At 37.8% G+C, this 17,679-nt stretch overlaps 1 protein-coding gene across 2 annotated transcripts; it reads right to left on the reverse strand.

The window, feature by feature from the left end:
• Positions 1–269: 269 nt before the first annotated feature.
• On the reverse strand, positions 270–16,906 carry LOC117461601 (retinoic acid receptor beta-like). Of its 2 annotated transcripts, none has more exons than XM_034103541.2 (8): positions 16,374–16,906; positions 12,451–12,605; positions 10,034–10,175; positions 6,862–7,025; positions 5,371–5,547; positions 3,982–4,186; positions 3,715–3,873; positions 270–2,712 (listed from the first exon to the last, which is right to left on the reverse strand). In XM_034103541.2, exons 1-8 carry the CDS (start codon positions 16,543–16,545, stop codon positions 2,555–2,557), a joined length of 1,332 nt encoding a protein of 443 aa, XP_033959432.1. In that variant the 5' UTR covers positions 16,546–16,906; the 3' UTR covers positions 270–2,554. The 2 variants fall into 2 exon arrangements, with proteins under 2 accessions (XP_033959432.1, XP_033959431.1); XM_034103540.2 differs by having other exon boundaries at positions 6,862–7,028.
• Between the last annotated feature and the right edge of the window lie 773 nt (positions 16,907–17,679).

The raw sequence follows: 17,679 nt of genomic DNA on the forward strand, positions 1-17,679 counted from the left end.
TAGATAAATGTATTTGAAATATTTGCGAAGCCACAAATCATCCACTATCACAACAGTACAATTAGCTTCTTCTTCTGTACATCTGGATTTATTTGACCCATGAACAGATACAATTAAAAAAGTGATTTGTTGTTTTCATTGTCCCCATTAACTGTGCTGCAGTGCAGTTTCCTTACAGGGACCACAGGGGGCAGTATGGTCCTGACTTTCGAATGAAGACGAGCAGACCGCTAACATCCTCAAGGCTCAGAAATTACAAAACTAGCAGCTTCAGTGAAAAGTACACAACACTTTAATAGACCAACAAAAACATAACGAAATCTGAATAAATGGTCCAGGTTACATTGGTAGAGTATGTCAAATTCCAAGATATGAGAGAAATTGGCACATTAAGAGTAGGCACATGAGTTCTTACAGTAAACAGGCTGCCTGCTTTGTTACATACATTAGATATTTAATACAATTAAACATTCTTCTGTTTCATGGAATGTACATTTTTGAGGAACAAATGTCAATAAAGTTGTATTTATAAGTCTCATTCGCTTTGCCATCTATGACAAAAAACCACTGTATGTGTAGCTTTTTTTTACTAAGCTGTCGACTATCCTTTTCCTAATGTTGCAAGTGTTTTATTAGTATCATTTCCGAGGTACATAGGCACAGAACTAATGTATGACTATCTATGATAAGACAATATCCAACACAGATGCATTTTAAAATATGTTGTTTGTGTTAAAGGAAAAAAATGGTTTGGAGAACACATGTTGATATAGAACTCAAAAGTATATACAAAGTATATTTTATCATTGATTTAGATCGCCATCATTTTGAACAATATCCAGTCAAACCAATAACTGCAGATATGTGACCTTGGTTTAAAACGTTGCATTTAGAAAATGTGTGAAAGAATGAAATGGTGTTGATAGTGTAAAACAACTAAGCAGATCTCCAGCCAAAACATTTACCAAAAGTGGTCCAGGAAAAGTTACACCGTAAACACTGACACTGTTGAGCGAAAAGCTCTTAATATTAGTTACAGTTTGGGAAACATGTTTTATTTCATTCTTGCTGAGAGTTGGTTGAGTATATTGATACCACAAGCTTAGCTTAGCTTAGTTACGGTCAGTATAAAGACTGGAAATAGAGAGAAACAGCTAGTCTGGGCCTGACAATCCAAAATCCTCCAATCAGTACCTCAATAATTAATGTCTAGTTTGTTCTTTGTAATAGATGTGTACAAAATTAAGATGTGAAAACAAAAAAGGTGTGTTTTTTTGAAAGGTCACGTGCAGGACTTTTTCTTGAGTGAGGGCAGGGATGTCCTAGAGTCACTGAGGGGTCAAAGGGTACCAGCGTCACTCACAATTTAATATAAAGCGCTCTACATGAGCCCTTTGCCATTGTATTTGAATAAACTCTGAACTCTAAGTGTATAATGAGCGCATTATATAGGGCTCAAAAAACATGCCACAAAAAACATGTGTAGCGATTGCAGACAATCCCACAATGCAATGTATCCTATTTTACCTATAACTTCTGTTGTGCTACAATCATTTTGCTGATTTGAATTGTTTGATCACTTAAACAGTTTTGTAGTAACTATGTCGTTTTTATGGTGACTGAGAGCTCAATGCACAGTATATTAGGAAAACATGTGCAAATAGATAGTTAACAAGCAAATTAAGAAACCTCTTTACAACTGAAAACTACAAATTGCACAATATTTACAATACAATATCTGCAATACCGTCTTAATCATACCATTAATCAATATATTTTAGCTAATTTCCAACACTAAATTCAATAACTTCATAAACCTCAAACTATCATGTGCATGTGTTTCCTTTATTAGCAGTACATTCTGCTCTCAGGTCCATCTTCAGCTTATTTAGTTTTGTTCAAAGCTAAGCAGTTCTCTGTATTTACTATTTTCCTATATCAAGTCGGCATATATATATACCATACAGTCTATGATATATACACATATTTGTGATTTTTGTTAATGTAAGATATGAACATTCAACTCTGAGAAAAAACGTTTTTGCTTTTAAACTGTTCCCTTTTGTGCGGATAAATCTGCTCGTTTTCTTCTAACATGTTTAGGGAGTAAAAGTAGGCATTTTAAATCCATTTGTTTACTAATTTGCTACACTAAAGCTAAAGCTGTTGTTACTTAATGAGGTAAAAATTAATCCATGTGATAACTCATGCAAATATAAATACAGTAGAAACCTGTGTGATTTCCAGTGGTTATGAGGTGTCTGTCAGAAGGGGTTAAAAGAATGAAAATGTGATACAAATGAATACATTACTGCATCATTCTCTTTTCCCCCTTTGAAGCACAAATTAGCTCTTCGTTCATCAGCGTAGTCGTTAGTGTAACAACTGAATCTCTTCTTCAGACAAACACAAGTGGAGCGTTTGCAAACCGATCTGTGAAACTGAGGTAAGACACTATAACCACCTGGACTGCATCTTTAGTTTATATTGTTAGCGTTTTCTCTGGGAGGGAGTACGGGAGCCAATGTTCTTGCCGTGACTTCAAAGTAAGAAGTCATGTGCTGAGAGCAGTCGGTGTGTGTGTGTGCTGGCTGGTGTTCGGCTCCTCTCTGCTCCCCTCACAGTTTTTCTCCAGATCCTCCAGCATCTCCTCGATCAGAGGTGGCATGGAGCCCGGGATCTCCAGCTTTAAAGTCACCACCCTCTCAGCGCCTGTGGAAATGGAAATGTGTTTTACATAGAACACATACTGACAGATACTTTTGTGCAGTTGAAGGGTTTAGTTTAGTTTAGTTTATTTATTTTTTTCGAGCGTGTAAAACCAAAGAAAATACAAATGAAACAAAAGATGATACAGACATGATACAGTACTATACAAATGAATGCAATAACAAAACGAAATATTTAATTAATAATTGAATAATCTGTAGTATCATTGTCTGATATCAATAAACAACAAAACTTTAGCTAATTACACGTCCGAAAAGGGGTCGGAAGAAGTTTACACTTATTTAAACCGACCCCTTCTCAAAAAATGTTTCTTTCTTTTTACATCTTAATATATGTTAACATACAATATCAATGTATACTTTAACCTTGAATAATTTATATAATCACTCATATAATATATACAGGTTTCCACTTCTAGGTTTTTCCTGCTGTGTTAACATGTTGCCTCTTTCTCATGTGATTCACCAATATGGATGCGCCTGCTGCTGTGGTTTGAATTTAGTAATTTAGTTTTTTAGACTGTGACTCCTCACTCCATGAAACACATGACCTTTCTAGTAAACAAACAACCTGCACTGTGCTTGCACATCTTCCCCCCTTCACCTATATTGAAATCTCCTTCATGAATCTGCTAGCCTTTGCTTGGCAGTTAGTTGAGAACAGCCTATCAGAGAACAGCGGCTCCTTTTATAAAGACAATATTCTAATCACGTTGTCGTATTGTTGGATAAAGCGCCATTACGCTGACGACACAGGTTGCTGATGTCGGCCCTTCTGGAATTAGCATGAGTGTGTCATAATGATACATTTCTTTTTAGCATCGAATCAAAACTCTTTATGACCCTACACTGGGCCAGACCAACAAAACAGTATAGTGACCCAAATATACTACCATTGCAGATCTTAGTATTTAAGTTATTACTGTGTATCATTGAAATCATAGGAGACGAAAAAAGAATGATCATTTAGCAGTGCAATGCTGACCTTTGGCGCTGATGCTGCGCAGGTCTGTGATCTTCATGAGGGCTTTAGGGAACATCAGGGGCATGCTGGGCCGCCGCTTACGGGAGTAAATCTTCAGCGCCTCCAGCAGCGGCTCCTGCAGCACCTCCACCTTAGACGGCTCCTCCAGATCCTGTCGGTCTGTTCAGACAAACAGGAAAGACAGATGTTAAACGAAACTTACAATAGCTTAGATGTATTCCTTTTCTCTGTAGGAGCTAGGCTGTATTCTCCTCTGAGCTCCAGTACCTCCAGAGACAAGACAGATGGCGCTGAGAAGGCCGCTCTCCGTGTCGTCCATCTGCAGGGGCAGCAGCTGGTCCGCAAACGTGAAAACCTGATCTGTCAGCGGTCCAAATCCAGCGTTATGGATCTGAGTGCGGGTCAGGGTCAGCCCGTCGGAGAAGGTCATGGTGTCCTGGCCCGGAGTGTAGCGAGTACAAATCCTCAGGATCTGAATGGAAGAAGGTAAGAGCAAGAAAGAAGAAAAACTGATTATATAAATGTGTATGTGTTCAACAGTGGAACAAGTATCAGGTAGCAATGCATTGATCGCTATGATGAAACATGACAGGTATTGTGATGAGACAGGCTTCAAAGGCTTTAAAAAACATTCAAATTACTTCTATCTTGGAGACATGTTTGCTTCTGCATCACATTCATTTGTATATTTTTTCCAGGATTAATAGCAAATCAAATCAGCGAACAGCAGATGAATTTAAGCGGCTATGCTCCACCCAGTAGATGTCACCTTGACAAATACACAATTTCTTAATCTGTTTGTTTTAGAAAATAATGTTTGAGCCCTTTTCAACCACTGAAAAAGAACTATGCTTGTGTATCTAATTTATTTTGTATATTGTTTAATTTATTACATTCTGTCATTCTGTTTTACTTAAACAGAAATAAAACAAGTCTTCAAGACTCCACCTAACAACCTTTGTTAGCATATTCCTGTTTTTTGTCTTCAGATTGTGTATTAATCAGTCATCATAGAAGGTTCCTAATTCAGGCATGGCCATTCAAACATAAAACGTAGCTCAATTAATGAATTTGTATTACTGTGCAACGCCCCTGATAAATAACATTAAATACAAATCATGGAAGCATGCATGGCACACTGGATATGTTGTGTTTTGTTGCAGGATGACTTATTCTGTGTTTACAGTGATGCACGGTGCCAGGGACAGAGTTACAAACATGTAGAGCAAACGAGGAGAACACGAGAAGTGCCAGAATGAAACATTTGTGAAAATGAAACTCTGCAGAGCTAGAGATGCTACATGGAATTACCCCGATGCTGAAAGTCAGTGTCAGAGTAAAAGATCAGGGCGGTGGTGAGGGTGACAAAGCGAATAAGCAGTGCATAATGGAGGGAGGATAAGAAGGAATGAAACATGTGACACAGTCTAAAGGGCCGCAGTCTGCCAGATGGCCTGTCAGTCTGTGTTTGGCATGTCAGCTGATGCCTCGAGTCATAATCCACAGAAGGTGTAAAGGAGCAGAAGGAGCTGTGTATATGTGAACATGTGCAGAAAGAGAAATTCAGGTCACTCAGTTCAAGCACATCTTTTGTGGGTGTGAGTTCAACAAAACTGTGAACAGCTCTCTGTTATAGGAAGTTATTGTTAGGTGTACCAGGATGTCCAGGCATGCAGTTTTTAGCAGAGTGATCTGGTCAGCGATGGTCAGGCCGGTGAATCCAGGCACTCGCTTGGCAAACTCCACCACCTTGATGATGCACTTGGTGGCGAGCTCGCTGAACTTGTCCCACAGCCCGAGGTCCAGCTGGATTCTGTGGTCGCAGCTGGAGTTCTGGATTAACGACAACAAAATATGTTTGTTGTTAAAGGGAAGATGTAGGATTCAGGAACCCAACTTAAAGGCGTTAAAATACATGATGTTAATAGAAATATAATTCCAAATGACTTGCAAAACATGCTGTTTTCATTGCTTGATAATGGTATGTGGTCTTTTCTAAATACATCTACAGTTGAGTAAATTAGATGAACATAGACAAAGCAATAGAGGAGGTTTTATTGATTTTATTTTTCTTAAAACTGATGCAAGCTAAACTAAAACAGTTTATGCCATACCACCAACATAATGAGTTGAAAGATACCACAGTCAGGTGATAATTCACTAAGGGTCCCTGCCAGCAACATCCTTAACATAAACATAGTCATTTCAAATATTGTAAAAAACGTACAAAGAATGAAATTACATACAATTTACATTTTTTTGTTTAACTAACCTCTACACGTGGTATTAAAGATAAAAAATCATTTTGAGGGATTTATTATAGCCATTTAGCATTTGACAACACTCAGAGCTATACTGATATACTGACGTTTTTTAATCCTTCTGTACTTCCTGTTTTCACGTCCAACGTTCTCTCAGTTCTACGGAATTGTCGAACCACAAACATGTGATGTGAAAACCATTCATTTATTTGTAAAGAGGGCACACCCAGACACATTATGCCAGATGGATCACTGTGTTGTGCAACGGCAGGGAGTTTTGTGTTTTTCTCGCGAGGTGGGGTTATTCCTGTTGTGTGACCCAGTTTGCATGACCATTGTGATTTGTTCTGTGCTTATTGTTCCATGAGATATCTTATGCTTTAAAATACATATTGCATGAGAACAAACATGTCCTTACGCAAATACTGACTAACACAATTTGACTTTTGGGGCGGCTTAAAACAATGCCGCAAAGTTCTGATTATTTAGAGCCTATTTCAGTCAATGATGCTGAACAAGCCAGAATGGGAAATGTGTCAACAGGAAAATAAACAAGACAAGAACACATTTGCCATTTGTGTTTAAATTGAGCAATTACTTCAAGGAAATCAACTTCCTCTCAACTATATCCTATCTTAAATACATTGTGTTTATTTTCTTTAATATTAATACCAAACTATATTCCTATTTTAGGGTAACCTAAGATTATTTTTAGAAAATGACTGACCCATAGAATAAAGTGTTGTGAAATCTTCTGTCAAAAATGAACTACCATACTTAGACTTGCTAATCCTTAAAATGCATACCTTGATTAAAGAAACCACTGGACATATTTTCCCTTTCTGCAAATGTAATTTGAACAGTCAGGTCTGGTGTGTTGACTCACTGTGGTGTATTTCCCCAGCTGGCAGAGAGAGGGGAAGGTCTCTCTGTGAGCTCTGCAGATCTTCTCCACAATCAGGCCGAGCTCCGCCGTCAGCTCGTACGTCTCCATGATGGTCATCTTCACCGCCTCCTTCTTCCCCTTCCGGGTGCTCCTGTCGTTTCTCACTGCTGAGGAAAAGAACCACGCAGATTATAAGACATTTAAAAAATAACTAAAAGGCATAATAACAGTTCAAACAATGGTACTTTATTTTACACTGATGAATGATATTCAACCCTTTCTAAAACACTTCTTCTTTATAAGAAAAAAACATTGTTGAAAGTAATGACAACAAGTGATATGCACAACATTCGTAAAAAATACATATAAACATCATGTGAAATAATAAAAAAAGATAGAAGTATTTAATCGCTCACAGCAGAGTGAAACATTTCCATCTCAGTTTCTCAAGTCCAGGGTGATGTCTTAATGTGTTATCTTGTATATAAAATGAAAAAGTGAAAGGAAGGAAATCTCCAAATGTAACAAGCTGAAAACAGCATTTCCTGCCATTTGTGTTTCATTTGCCAAACATTTTCCTGTCCATCAACTAATTGATTTATTCAACTCATCATTGCATCATCCATCTTTTATAGAGACAACACGTTTCTGTAAATTATACTGAATTGCTTTTATGCTGCCAAATTTTGACCTAAAATATGGCAGGACACTAAATAGCAACTGTGTCAAAGAACACACCAAATAACATAAAAGCTGTAAATCTTTCTAAAGATCACATTTACTTTGTCAATGGGTCCTTTAAGTATGAACGATAACAGTCTTGCCAGACCAGGTTGTGTGAATTTAGTGGAATGTGTAAATAGGATGAGGATTAATTTGGGCTTTACAGGGTTAAAGCCTCTAGACATGACTGTCAACAGTGTTCAGCGAAACTCTTTCTCTGGTTGAAAAATCAGCTGGAAGTAAACTGTGTGGATTAAGGGTTTCTCGAGGGAGCATGTGAAGCAGGCAAACACAGCGTAACTAGGTTAGTCTTTCATAACCACTCCACTAACGGTGTGAACACGTTTCAGCGAGTCCCGATGACTTGGCTCAGGCAGGCACACACATGTCAGATATCTCAGGATTATGCAACACCTCCGTCTCTGCCTCCCTCGCCACCTCCACCTCTTCATCTCCAAATGCCCTACATTCAATCATCATTGTGTAAACACTCCAAGAGCGATCACATTACACACTGGCTGTAGACCGAAGCAGTTACATAGCATCCACCTGCCTGCTACATGTGATGTATTTATGTAACGTGAGTGTGGAGCGGCAACAACAGACAATGTGGATGGGAGGATCCTTCACTGCTGCCCTATCGCTGCCTTCCCCCACATAACACACTCTGTTATCTAGGTCGATTACTTTGTTTCTTTGTGCACTCGAGGCACTGCTGCAGCTCGAGTTCACTGAGAGCTTCTTAGTGAGTTATTTAAAAATGAATACTTGAAAAGGTCTTTTCAAATTCTAAATCAATATTCCAATGCTGAGAAGATTTTTGTAAGGTCTCTATTTATTCTGTTTTAATCCAGTATTAAAGATTAGGCTTGTCTTATAGAATCAGTATCATATTATTTGTAAAATAAGATTTCAGTATGGTCTGTGCAGGCTTGTTTCCAAATCATGTTATCCAAACATCTGAAGTAGATTTACAGTGTTTTTAAGCAGAGTGCAAATGTATAAAAAAAGAAGATAAATGGTATAATTTCCCAGATAAGGCTGATAAAGGTGCTTGATTTAAAAAAGGATGTATTAGTTGGTGTCCAAAAAGGTAAGAGTATTGATATGTGAGATATTAGGCTGCGATCTTTGATTGAAATTGGCAAATGAACCTTTTAAGATATTTTTTTACCCTATCTAACAATAGAAAAGGTATTTAATCATTTAACCGGGTTGCAGTAGCTGGACTTTGGCTTTACCACTGTAACAGAATACATCGACAGGCTGTGAGTGAGGCGGTAACAAGATCATTGTCTAATGAAAAATTAATCCTGTGTTATACACTATACAGCAGCATTCATCAGCAGATTGCAACATATCCTGCCAAATGTGTACATTAAATAAATATACAATGTAAGTCTAGTGGAATTTACTGGTGTTACCTCAGTGAAATATTTTAATTGATACATAATCCAGGTATTATCTCAAAATGGCCTTAATCAGCTTGATAACATTGTGTTACAATTTATTTATCCCACATTGACTTTGGTATCTGAACACTCAGAGTTGAAAGTGCTAAGAGAGATTTCAGTGAGTTAATCAAGCTGTGATAGTGGGGGGTGAAGGGTCAGTTGGGAGTATATACACCCTATACTGTAGTGTACATCTCAAAATGTGAATTGACCTCTAAAGCGACATCCTCTGAAAACAGATCAGCTGATATTTGTCACACCACACTAAGAGATGGATGTTGTAAACGTTAGTCGGTAAAAGTACGATGTGAGTGTAGATTGTAATTTAGATAGCTAGATTGATTTAAGAGGCCCTATTACTAGTCTATTATCCCATCATTCAAGGGTGGTTTTCACTATGAGTCATGTTTTTTGTTTTTGGACGGACACTATAATTTAAATGTTTTTACTATGTTCAATCTGAATTTACTTTAAAATAAAAATAATCTATATTGATTCTGACTTTTCTACATCCAACTCACAGGTTTATCATTACTTTGAGAAAAAAGATAATTGATTTATCCCTTTTAGAAGTGAAGATATAGTCATTTGTTCTGGGAATGTCATTTTCGAGCCTGAGGCCTGAAAAACAGGCTTGGGGCTTAACAGGTTAAAAAGTGTGTATTCGGACCATAGCTATTTTTTTCTGTACAGGTAAATATGTATTTCTTGCACATGAATCAGGTTTTTAACATGCAAGACACAAGTGATAAACCTGAGTTGATCATTTACATTTGTGACTGACTGACCTTAGAGTCACCTCTATTATCTTCTTCACTCTAATCAATGACATCTACTATCCATTGTCCACTATCTACCATCTACCCTGTCCTTGAAGGAGTCATTTGCAGTGAATGTATTCACATTTTGTAAGACAAGATAAATCCTTCTTGTGTTTTCTGCATGAGAGGGGGTCAAGGAGGATGTGTCCTTCTGAGAGTGGATCAGACACTTACACTCCTTGGACATTCCCGCTGCAAAGCACCTCTGCAGCCGACAGTACTGACAGCGGTTCCTGGTGATCTTGTTGATGATGCAGTTTCGGTCTCGATGGCAGGTGTACACCATGTTCTTCTGCACGCTGCGGCGGAAGAAGCCCTGCAGAGTAAACAACGAGTAAAGAGAAGATATACATTTGTGGGATAGTGGTGGTCTAATGCAGTGGTTCTCAAATGGGGGTACGCGGACCACTAAAATCAATTTTAGGAAAAGTAACGAAGTTTGAGCAGTGTGGGTTTTATATTAACAGAGTTACACATATTTCAAAACGCGAAGTGTAATAACTGCAGTGGCCTTCCTGTCACTGAGAATAACAAAGGTCCTCAGTGAAGCACAAGCCCATGTTTCTCACTATATTGTAAGTACTTAAAAAGATCAGTTCAATGCAACTAATGTCGTCTTAGTGTTATTGCATGATGTTAAAATTGGTTTGCCATGAATTTAGTGATGGATTGTAAACATTTGAAATGTAGCATTTAAGTGTTTCTCAGTTACAAAGTTGTTCTTATAATAAATCAGACACTGATGGTGCAGTGCTGTACTGTACCTCTTTATATGGGCATTTCTTCCCTAACAAATAGTTTTTGCGCTGATCAGGGGGTACTTGGCTGAATTTTTCTTTCAAAGGGGGTACATTATTGAAAAAAGTTTGAGAATCACTGGTCTAATGGATAGTGAGGTGTGGTGAAGATCGGAAGGTTGTGAGTTCAAATCCCGCCAGGAACACCACCACTATTGTGCCCTTGAGTAAGGCACTTAGCCCCTAGTTACTCCAGGGAGAATGTCCCAGTAATTGTAAGTCACTTTGGATAAAAGCGTCAGCTAAATGAAATGTAATGTAATAAATGACTAAGTGCATAGAGTATGAGAAAACTGCTGGGATAGTTTATTTCCTGACAAAACAGGAAAAAATGCATTTATACTTTATACTGTGACTCTGGGGACCAGAATACATCATGTGATAATAAGTAAAATATTTATATTTTAATGTATTTATATATATATATATATATATAATGTATGTAATATATAATATATATAATGTAATATATTTTAAGAAACCTCTAGAAGGATTTTATTGTAATTCTATCTCAACAAATTGGGACTAGACATTTCTGTTAAATTGGTAGCATGATTTGTTTTAAATTTGAGTCAGACTAAATCTTATTTTTTTTTCAAAAATAACACCTACAAACTACATAAATACAAATAAAGAATAACCAATATCTGAGTATTCACCATAGTGTGTAAATGTTGTCTTGAGGTCACTGTTAATGTAATGCTGACTGCTCACACACATTTTGTTATCCGGACTAAGTACAGGCCCTGTAATTGAGTTGGTGTTTTTTCAGAGCAAATACAGCAATCAATACTTTCCTGGTAAATTTAGGATTTTACAGATTTAACAGATTAAAACAAATATTGAACTGTAACCTAGAATATTTGTTGAGCTTGGTTATGGACAGAAAAAGAGGAAATGCAGATGATGTTATCCACAACTTTTTCAATTGTACGCGTAGTCAACATTAGCTCTCTTCATTAGCGTAATATAAAAGCAGGTTAGCCAACATTGACAAGTTAAAATACAGGACATCTGGGGCATACCACTTACGGCCCGTCCACACAGCAGCGTGCGTTGAAGCTTGCCGGCGGGCGTGTCTGAAACTCGACCAACAACCAATCACATGAATCTCCCGCCCCTGACACACAAGCAGCGGTTTGATTGGCTAGAGCTTGTACTGGCATATGATTCGATTGGCTGATGCTTCTGCCGAGGCGTCAAAAGTTGAACATTGCTCAACTTTTGCAGCGAGCCACGCGTCGCTTCCCACGATGCAGTTTGGCGAAAAGTGACGTCACCCCATTCAAAGTGAATGGTGAAGTGTCAACGCACGCCGCTGTGTGGACGGGCCGTTAGATGCAGATGGGGGATGAGGGATTACCCTTCCTGGTCAGCTCACTCTCATTGGCTATGGAGGGTTTCTTATCAATATTACATCTCTGTTTCTGTTCACAATACACGATTTAAAATCAGGGAGACTCCAGTGCGGTCTGTAAAATTAGGATTATGTCTGTAAACCCCTCATACTGCAGGATCATTTGAGCAGATAATCTGTTCAGACCAGCCTCAAATCAGTAACACCCCAATGATTGTGGGGAGGTGCCAGTCATTTGCTAAATCTGACCCATTATCCTTCAGTGTGGGGCCACTACAATGCAACTGAACATAATAAAACGTGCATTTCATTCAATTCAACATGTTTCATCCCAAAATGATACAACAGCTTGATTAAGATAATGAAACACATTTGAAAAAAGAGAAACAGTGATTTATCTTTGTAATTGAAGATGTATGTGAACCCGAACATGTTACCTTGCAGCCCTCGCAGGCGCTGACGCCATAATGGTAGCCTGAGGATTTGTCTTGACACACAAAGCAGGGCTTGTAAGTGCGAGGGGGCGGCAGGGGGGAGGCAGGGCTGGCAAACAGGTCGTCTGAACTGGAGCTGGAGCTATGACTTCCAACGGCTGCAAACACAATATGACAACATACAATTAATAGAAATGCAAAGAAATGTAAATGTTTAGTGTGAAGCTCGCTGAGGTTAGTAGCCACCGCAAATGTCCATAGAAATCAAATGGTAGCTTACTGCGAACTGTAACCTGCAGATCCCCGGTGTGGCTTTCTAGAGAGAGGTTTTCTCTACACTAACATCAGGTCAAAGTTCCACCACTACAGAAAATATATGAATTTTAACAAAACATATTTCATAATGCGTTCAACACGGCTGAGCACATTCATGCTTTTACTGAGCTAATGGCATTTTCTGTATATTTCAGGTAAATAAAAGTGCATTTGGCCAAAATATAGGAAAGCTTTCTCAAAAATAATCTCACTATCTCTTTTTGGGAAGGTAAATAAGCACAATTAAAAAATTGTCAATTTTTTTTGCTACATATAGTTGTCATTATATGTAACTCAATTTACATATAATGAAACGTGCAATCAGGCAGAAAAGCTGGAGATCAACAGTCTTTGAAACATCACAGGGTGACCGAGTTGAGTCATCTTAGGTTGTTTATTGAGTGTATTCAATGTAGAACTTGCTTTCCATAACGTACACAGCTGCACCTTTTGTAGCACAGCTTTAACCTCAATGTTTCCAGTTGAATGTTTCATTTCACAACAGACCGGTGTACCCTCCCACTTTAAAACCACTTTTGAGAGGAGAATTGCTCCAGTCTGAGGGGCTCGCTCAGCCGCCCCGCTGGCTCCCTGATCACCTTCACCGTTGACAGAAAACGAAGAAAGCCGTTTTGAAAAGGGGGACAAAACGAGAAAAATTGCTCATCTACATCCACTCACACCCGTGGCCTCTGATTGAACCTGGAATCAGCGGGTCAATCGAGGACACCCCCATCAGCCCGAGCGCTCTCCCAACCCAAAACAATGCAGGAGCATGCCACAAGCCCAGCTGACTGATGAGAGGGAGGGAGAAGAAACGGAAAGTGTGTGTGTGTGTGTGTGTGTGTGTGTGTGTGTGTGGGGGGGGCTGTGTGAGTAATTTGGTTAGGGGGGAAGGGAGAAAGGTTGCCCCCATCCCAATTTAGCTGGTGTTATTTGATGGAAGTGACAATGCATTGTGTGAGTCAAACATTAGATCCACTAAAAAATGTTGCAACAGGGAGTAAATAGTTTGAAGCCTCAAAGATAAGGACATGGCAACATCAGTTACAGTTGAGTAAAAGCTTTTTTGGAGATGCTTCATACTGCTGAATGTTTTATGTGGTTAAACTACTATTTAGACAGAGGCTCTTTTTGTGTTGTTTAGCCTTCCTGTGCATCTCGCTTACTACAACGGTTACAACCTTCATAAATCAAAATTCAATACAGAAATGTCCTGTTGCAGCCTTAACAACATATTAACTTATTTTCTTGATTGTTCTCTTATCCTTCAATTCTATAAAAAGTTGTGAAATGTGCTCATTATAACTTCATTATAACCAAGTGCCTCTTTAAATTGCTTGCATGTCTAACCAACAATCCAAAACCTAAAGACGTTTCATTTAATGTCATGTCTGACAAAACAAGCGTAACATCTTCAAATCTTCGTGTTTGAGCAGAATTAAGTACATTTTATGGTATTTTTGCTTGAGGTAACCAAAGTGATAACACCTTTTTTAAATGCCAAATGAATGTATTAAACAAATCAATGCAGATTAGGTTATTTGTGAATGTATATTATTCATTATTTCTCCCTGGTATTTGAAACATTTAAATAAAAAATGTGTTATAAATTAAAAAAACGAATTTGCATTTTGTTGTTTTGTAATTCGAGATGCATAAGCAGTATGTCTGTACGTTTAGGAGGTCCAAAGAGATACAATTATTTTGATTATTCATTATTATTTCACAAATGTTAAGAGTTAAGGCAAATAACTGAATTTACATAGCAGAACCTTTTACTTCTTTCATAACTCAGTCAATCTAGTAATGTCACATATAACCGGCATATATCAGTCAAAAGGGGCATTGTTCTGCAGAACAAGTACAGTTTGCTTCTTTTACTTCTGTTCAATATATTTTTAATGCAGAATTTATAATGAAGGACTTTTAATGTTGTTTTTGTTTTGACATTTGTTGTCCTGCGACTGAAGTAAAGGAAATAGTATTTCTTCCAACCACTGGCAGCAGTCTGGCTCTCCTATGACCTCCTGAGCCGGTGACCGTCCAGTGAACTCACATTGACCCAAAACTGACCGCCCGTCCCAAACACAGACCACCACAACGTCACGATCTGCTCCGTGCACAGCACCCTGTTTACTGCTGAGTTTACTCCTGCCAGAGAAACTCCCCATAAAAACTCACACTTTATAGGTTGTTTAACTTATACTTTAACTTCCCCTCTTTGGCACAAATAATCAGTGTGTAAAGCAATTCATAAATAGGTTGTAAAACAATATAAAGTTGCTGTTCTACTATGAAGACATATCTTCTTTTATTGCATCTGTGTTTGAACTGTATCTAACTTATTTGCAATGGATGCCGACATGGTTGTAGTTATTAAAATAACATTAATAAACTCAAACCATTTATTATTTCTGCTTAAATTGTTAAATAGGGGGTTGAAATAAAATATTAAAGTAAAAGGTAAGGACCTTCATACATGATTAGAGGAAATAGTAACATTTCCAGTACAAATTAAAGCATTCATAAATTCTTGGAGAAAATGTGATATGTGGGCAGCTAGACACAAAAGAGGTCATGAATCAAATAAATACTTTATTAAACTTACTTTCTTATAATTTTGTTTGATTTGTACTTGTTTTTGAGGCGAATTATGGTCTTGCAGCTCCTGTGTGTCAATTGAGATTGCTTCAAAAGCAAACCTAAATTCTACCTTAACATTTAGCCTATATTTGGATTAAAAGTATATTTGTTCATTTAAATTTTGCTTTGTGACCATCATTTAATTATTTAACTATTCCTTTCATTGCATAATTGCTGCAACTTGATGTATCTCCTCTTATGTCTATCACTTGTCATCGTATATTATCTTTGACAGTTTTTTTTATTTATTTTTACAATATTATTATTTGTTGTGTGCATTACTTTTAATGAATTGCAATACCTTGTATGACATGTGCCATACAGAGACTGCAGTAGATGTATCTATGTCTGTATGTAAGCTATAAGATCAGTGCAGCCTGATGTTTTTAATTGCTATTCCAATGGGGAACACTATTGTTATAAATAAATATCCATATGCAACCCAGCAAGACTGATTACCAAAATGTAACATTTGTATGATCCTGTTGATAATATGTTTTGGATTTGCAGCTTTTTTTACATTTGTACACTTAACCACTTTGCACTGCAACTACTGCAGAATATGTTCCCCCAGGATAAATGAAATGTCCATCTTATTTTATCTTATCTTAGCACAACAACTGACCTTTAATGTAAATAACAGACCACAGTCACATAATCACTTGAATATTCAGTCGAAAATGAATAGATGCAGGACAAATATTTAGTTATTAGATGAAGTCTTATAAAGAGTAAATGTATGTATGTGTGGCAAAAGTAATAGCTCTATAATAGCATTTTTGAGGGCTCAAAATATAGGCAAGCACACATTGTGCAAACCCTCCTGTGAACCCAAACCCAAATATATGAAAACAGATTTTGGTCAACATTGCAAAAAAAATGGGACATGGTAACATGATATTTTAAGAGGCCATATATTCAGCAACACATCACGGTTTTAAATGTTGACATCAGTTTTCACCTACATTGGGAGCACCGGTGCTGCTGCCAGTCGGCCTCGATCAGCTCCGGGAAGAAGGCTGCCAAATCCGGCTCCTGCTCCTGCAGCATGCACGATGCAGGGCTGGGGGTGGAGGATGTGTACAAGTCCATGATTTCTCCGGGACCGAAAGCTTGAAATTCCACATAGTCAAACATGGTCTGGTTTCAGTCTCCTCGACGATCTGCGTGGAAATGTTGTCCGCATGTGCAATCCTAAACAGCAGCGCGGGCTTTTTCCTTTCCTATTTGGAGTTCGATGCAAACGTTGTTTTAAGAGTAAAACATGCCTGTGTTGCATTCAAAGGGGCGTGTGCGCTCAGAAACAAGACCTATATTTCCCACACACGGCCAGAAAGTGTTTGCATGTTGCATCGGAGAACGCATCCAGATCTGGCGGCTGTTTAGCATAACAAAGTTAGTCCCGGGACTTCTTTCCTCTTATCTCTTTTTCTTTATTGACGAATGTCTCAACTCAACCTGCTTCATACTAGTTATGTCAGAGCGAGCGATGGTGTTACCTAATGTATGCGAGTGAACTCTCCATGAACCTCCTCCGCTGCTGCTGACCTTCAAATGACCCAGCCGCTGTCTGACATCACCAGGCGGCTGGAAACTAGTACTTTGAAGTCCTGTACTCAAGTAAAAGTATCACTCCTGTAGTAGGATCTTACCTCCATCAGAGATGCACGTTAACATCACATTTTATGCAGAAGAAACAGAAATATCATATTTTTGTTCGATGTAGTCTTTGTTGTAAAAAATGTGGCGACTACATTACCCAGAATGCAACATGACTGTCGACGGTTACACGTTCGGTGTGTTATGCCAGTAGCAAACATTGAAATAGTGTTTATAACTAACCACAATATCAAAATTGAGTGTAGAAATGTATTTACCCCACGTTTTGAATATCTTATTTATATAATTGAATTCAGTGTTAACGTAGGCCTACTGGATATAGTAAATGTAAATTCAAGCCCCCATTTCACTGGATTTTTATGTAAATCTATAGACTATAAGTTACACTTCCAAGCCTTTAAACACCTGTCAAACTGTTCTGCAAGATATTTTAAGAACAATAAGGTATGTGTTTCTCTCTTAAGTTTTTTTTAAATATTTGTAAATGTTTTATCTAATGAACTTTTTTTTCAGTGAAATTGAAAATCTTAAACAACCATTTCCATAAAATGCTCTAAATCATTTATTGTTAGTGTTAAATTATTAACAGCTGGTCTATGCTTAATATCAACGATGATTTCTGATGCTTTCAGATAAATTATGACATGCACA

The sequence above is a fragment of the Pseudochaenichthys georgianus genome, chromosome 16, assembly GCF_902827115.2.
Source record: "Pseudochaenichthys georgianus chromosome 16, fPseGeo1.2, whole genome shotgun sequence".
NCBI lineage: Eukaryota > Metazoa > Chordata > Actinopteri > Perciformes > Channichthyidae > Pseudochaenichthys > Pseudochaenichthys georgianus.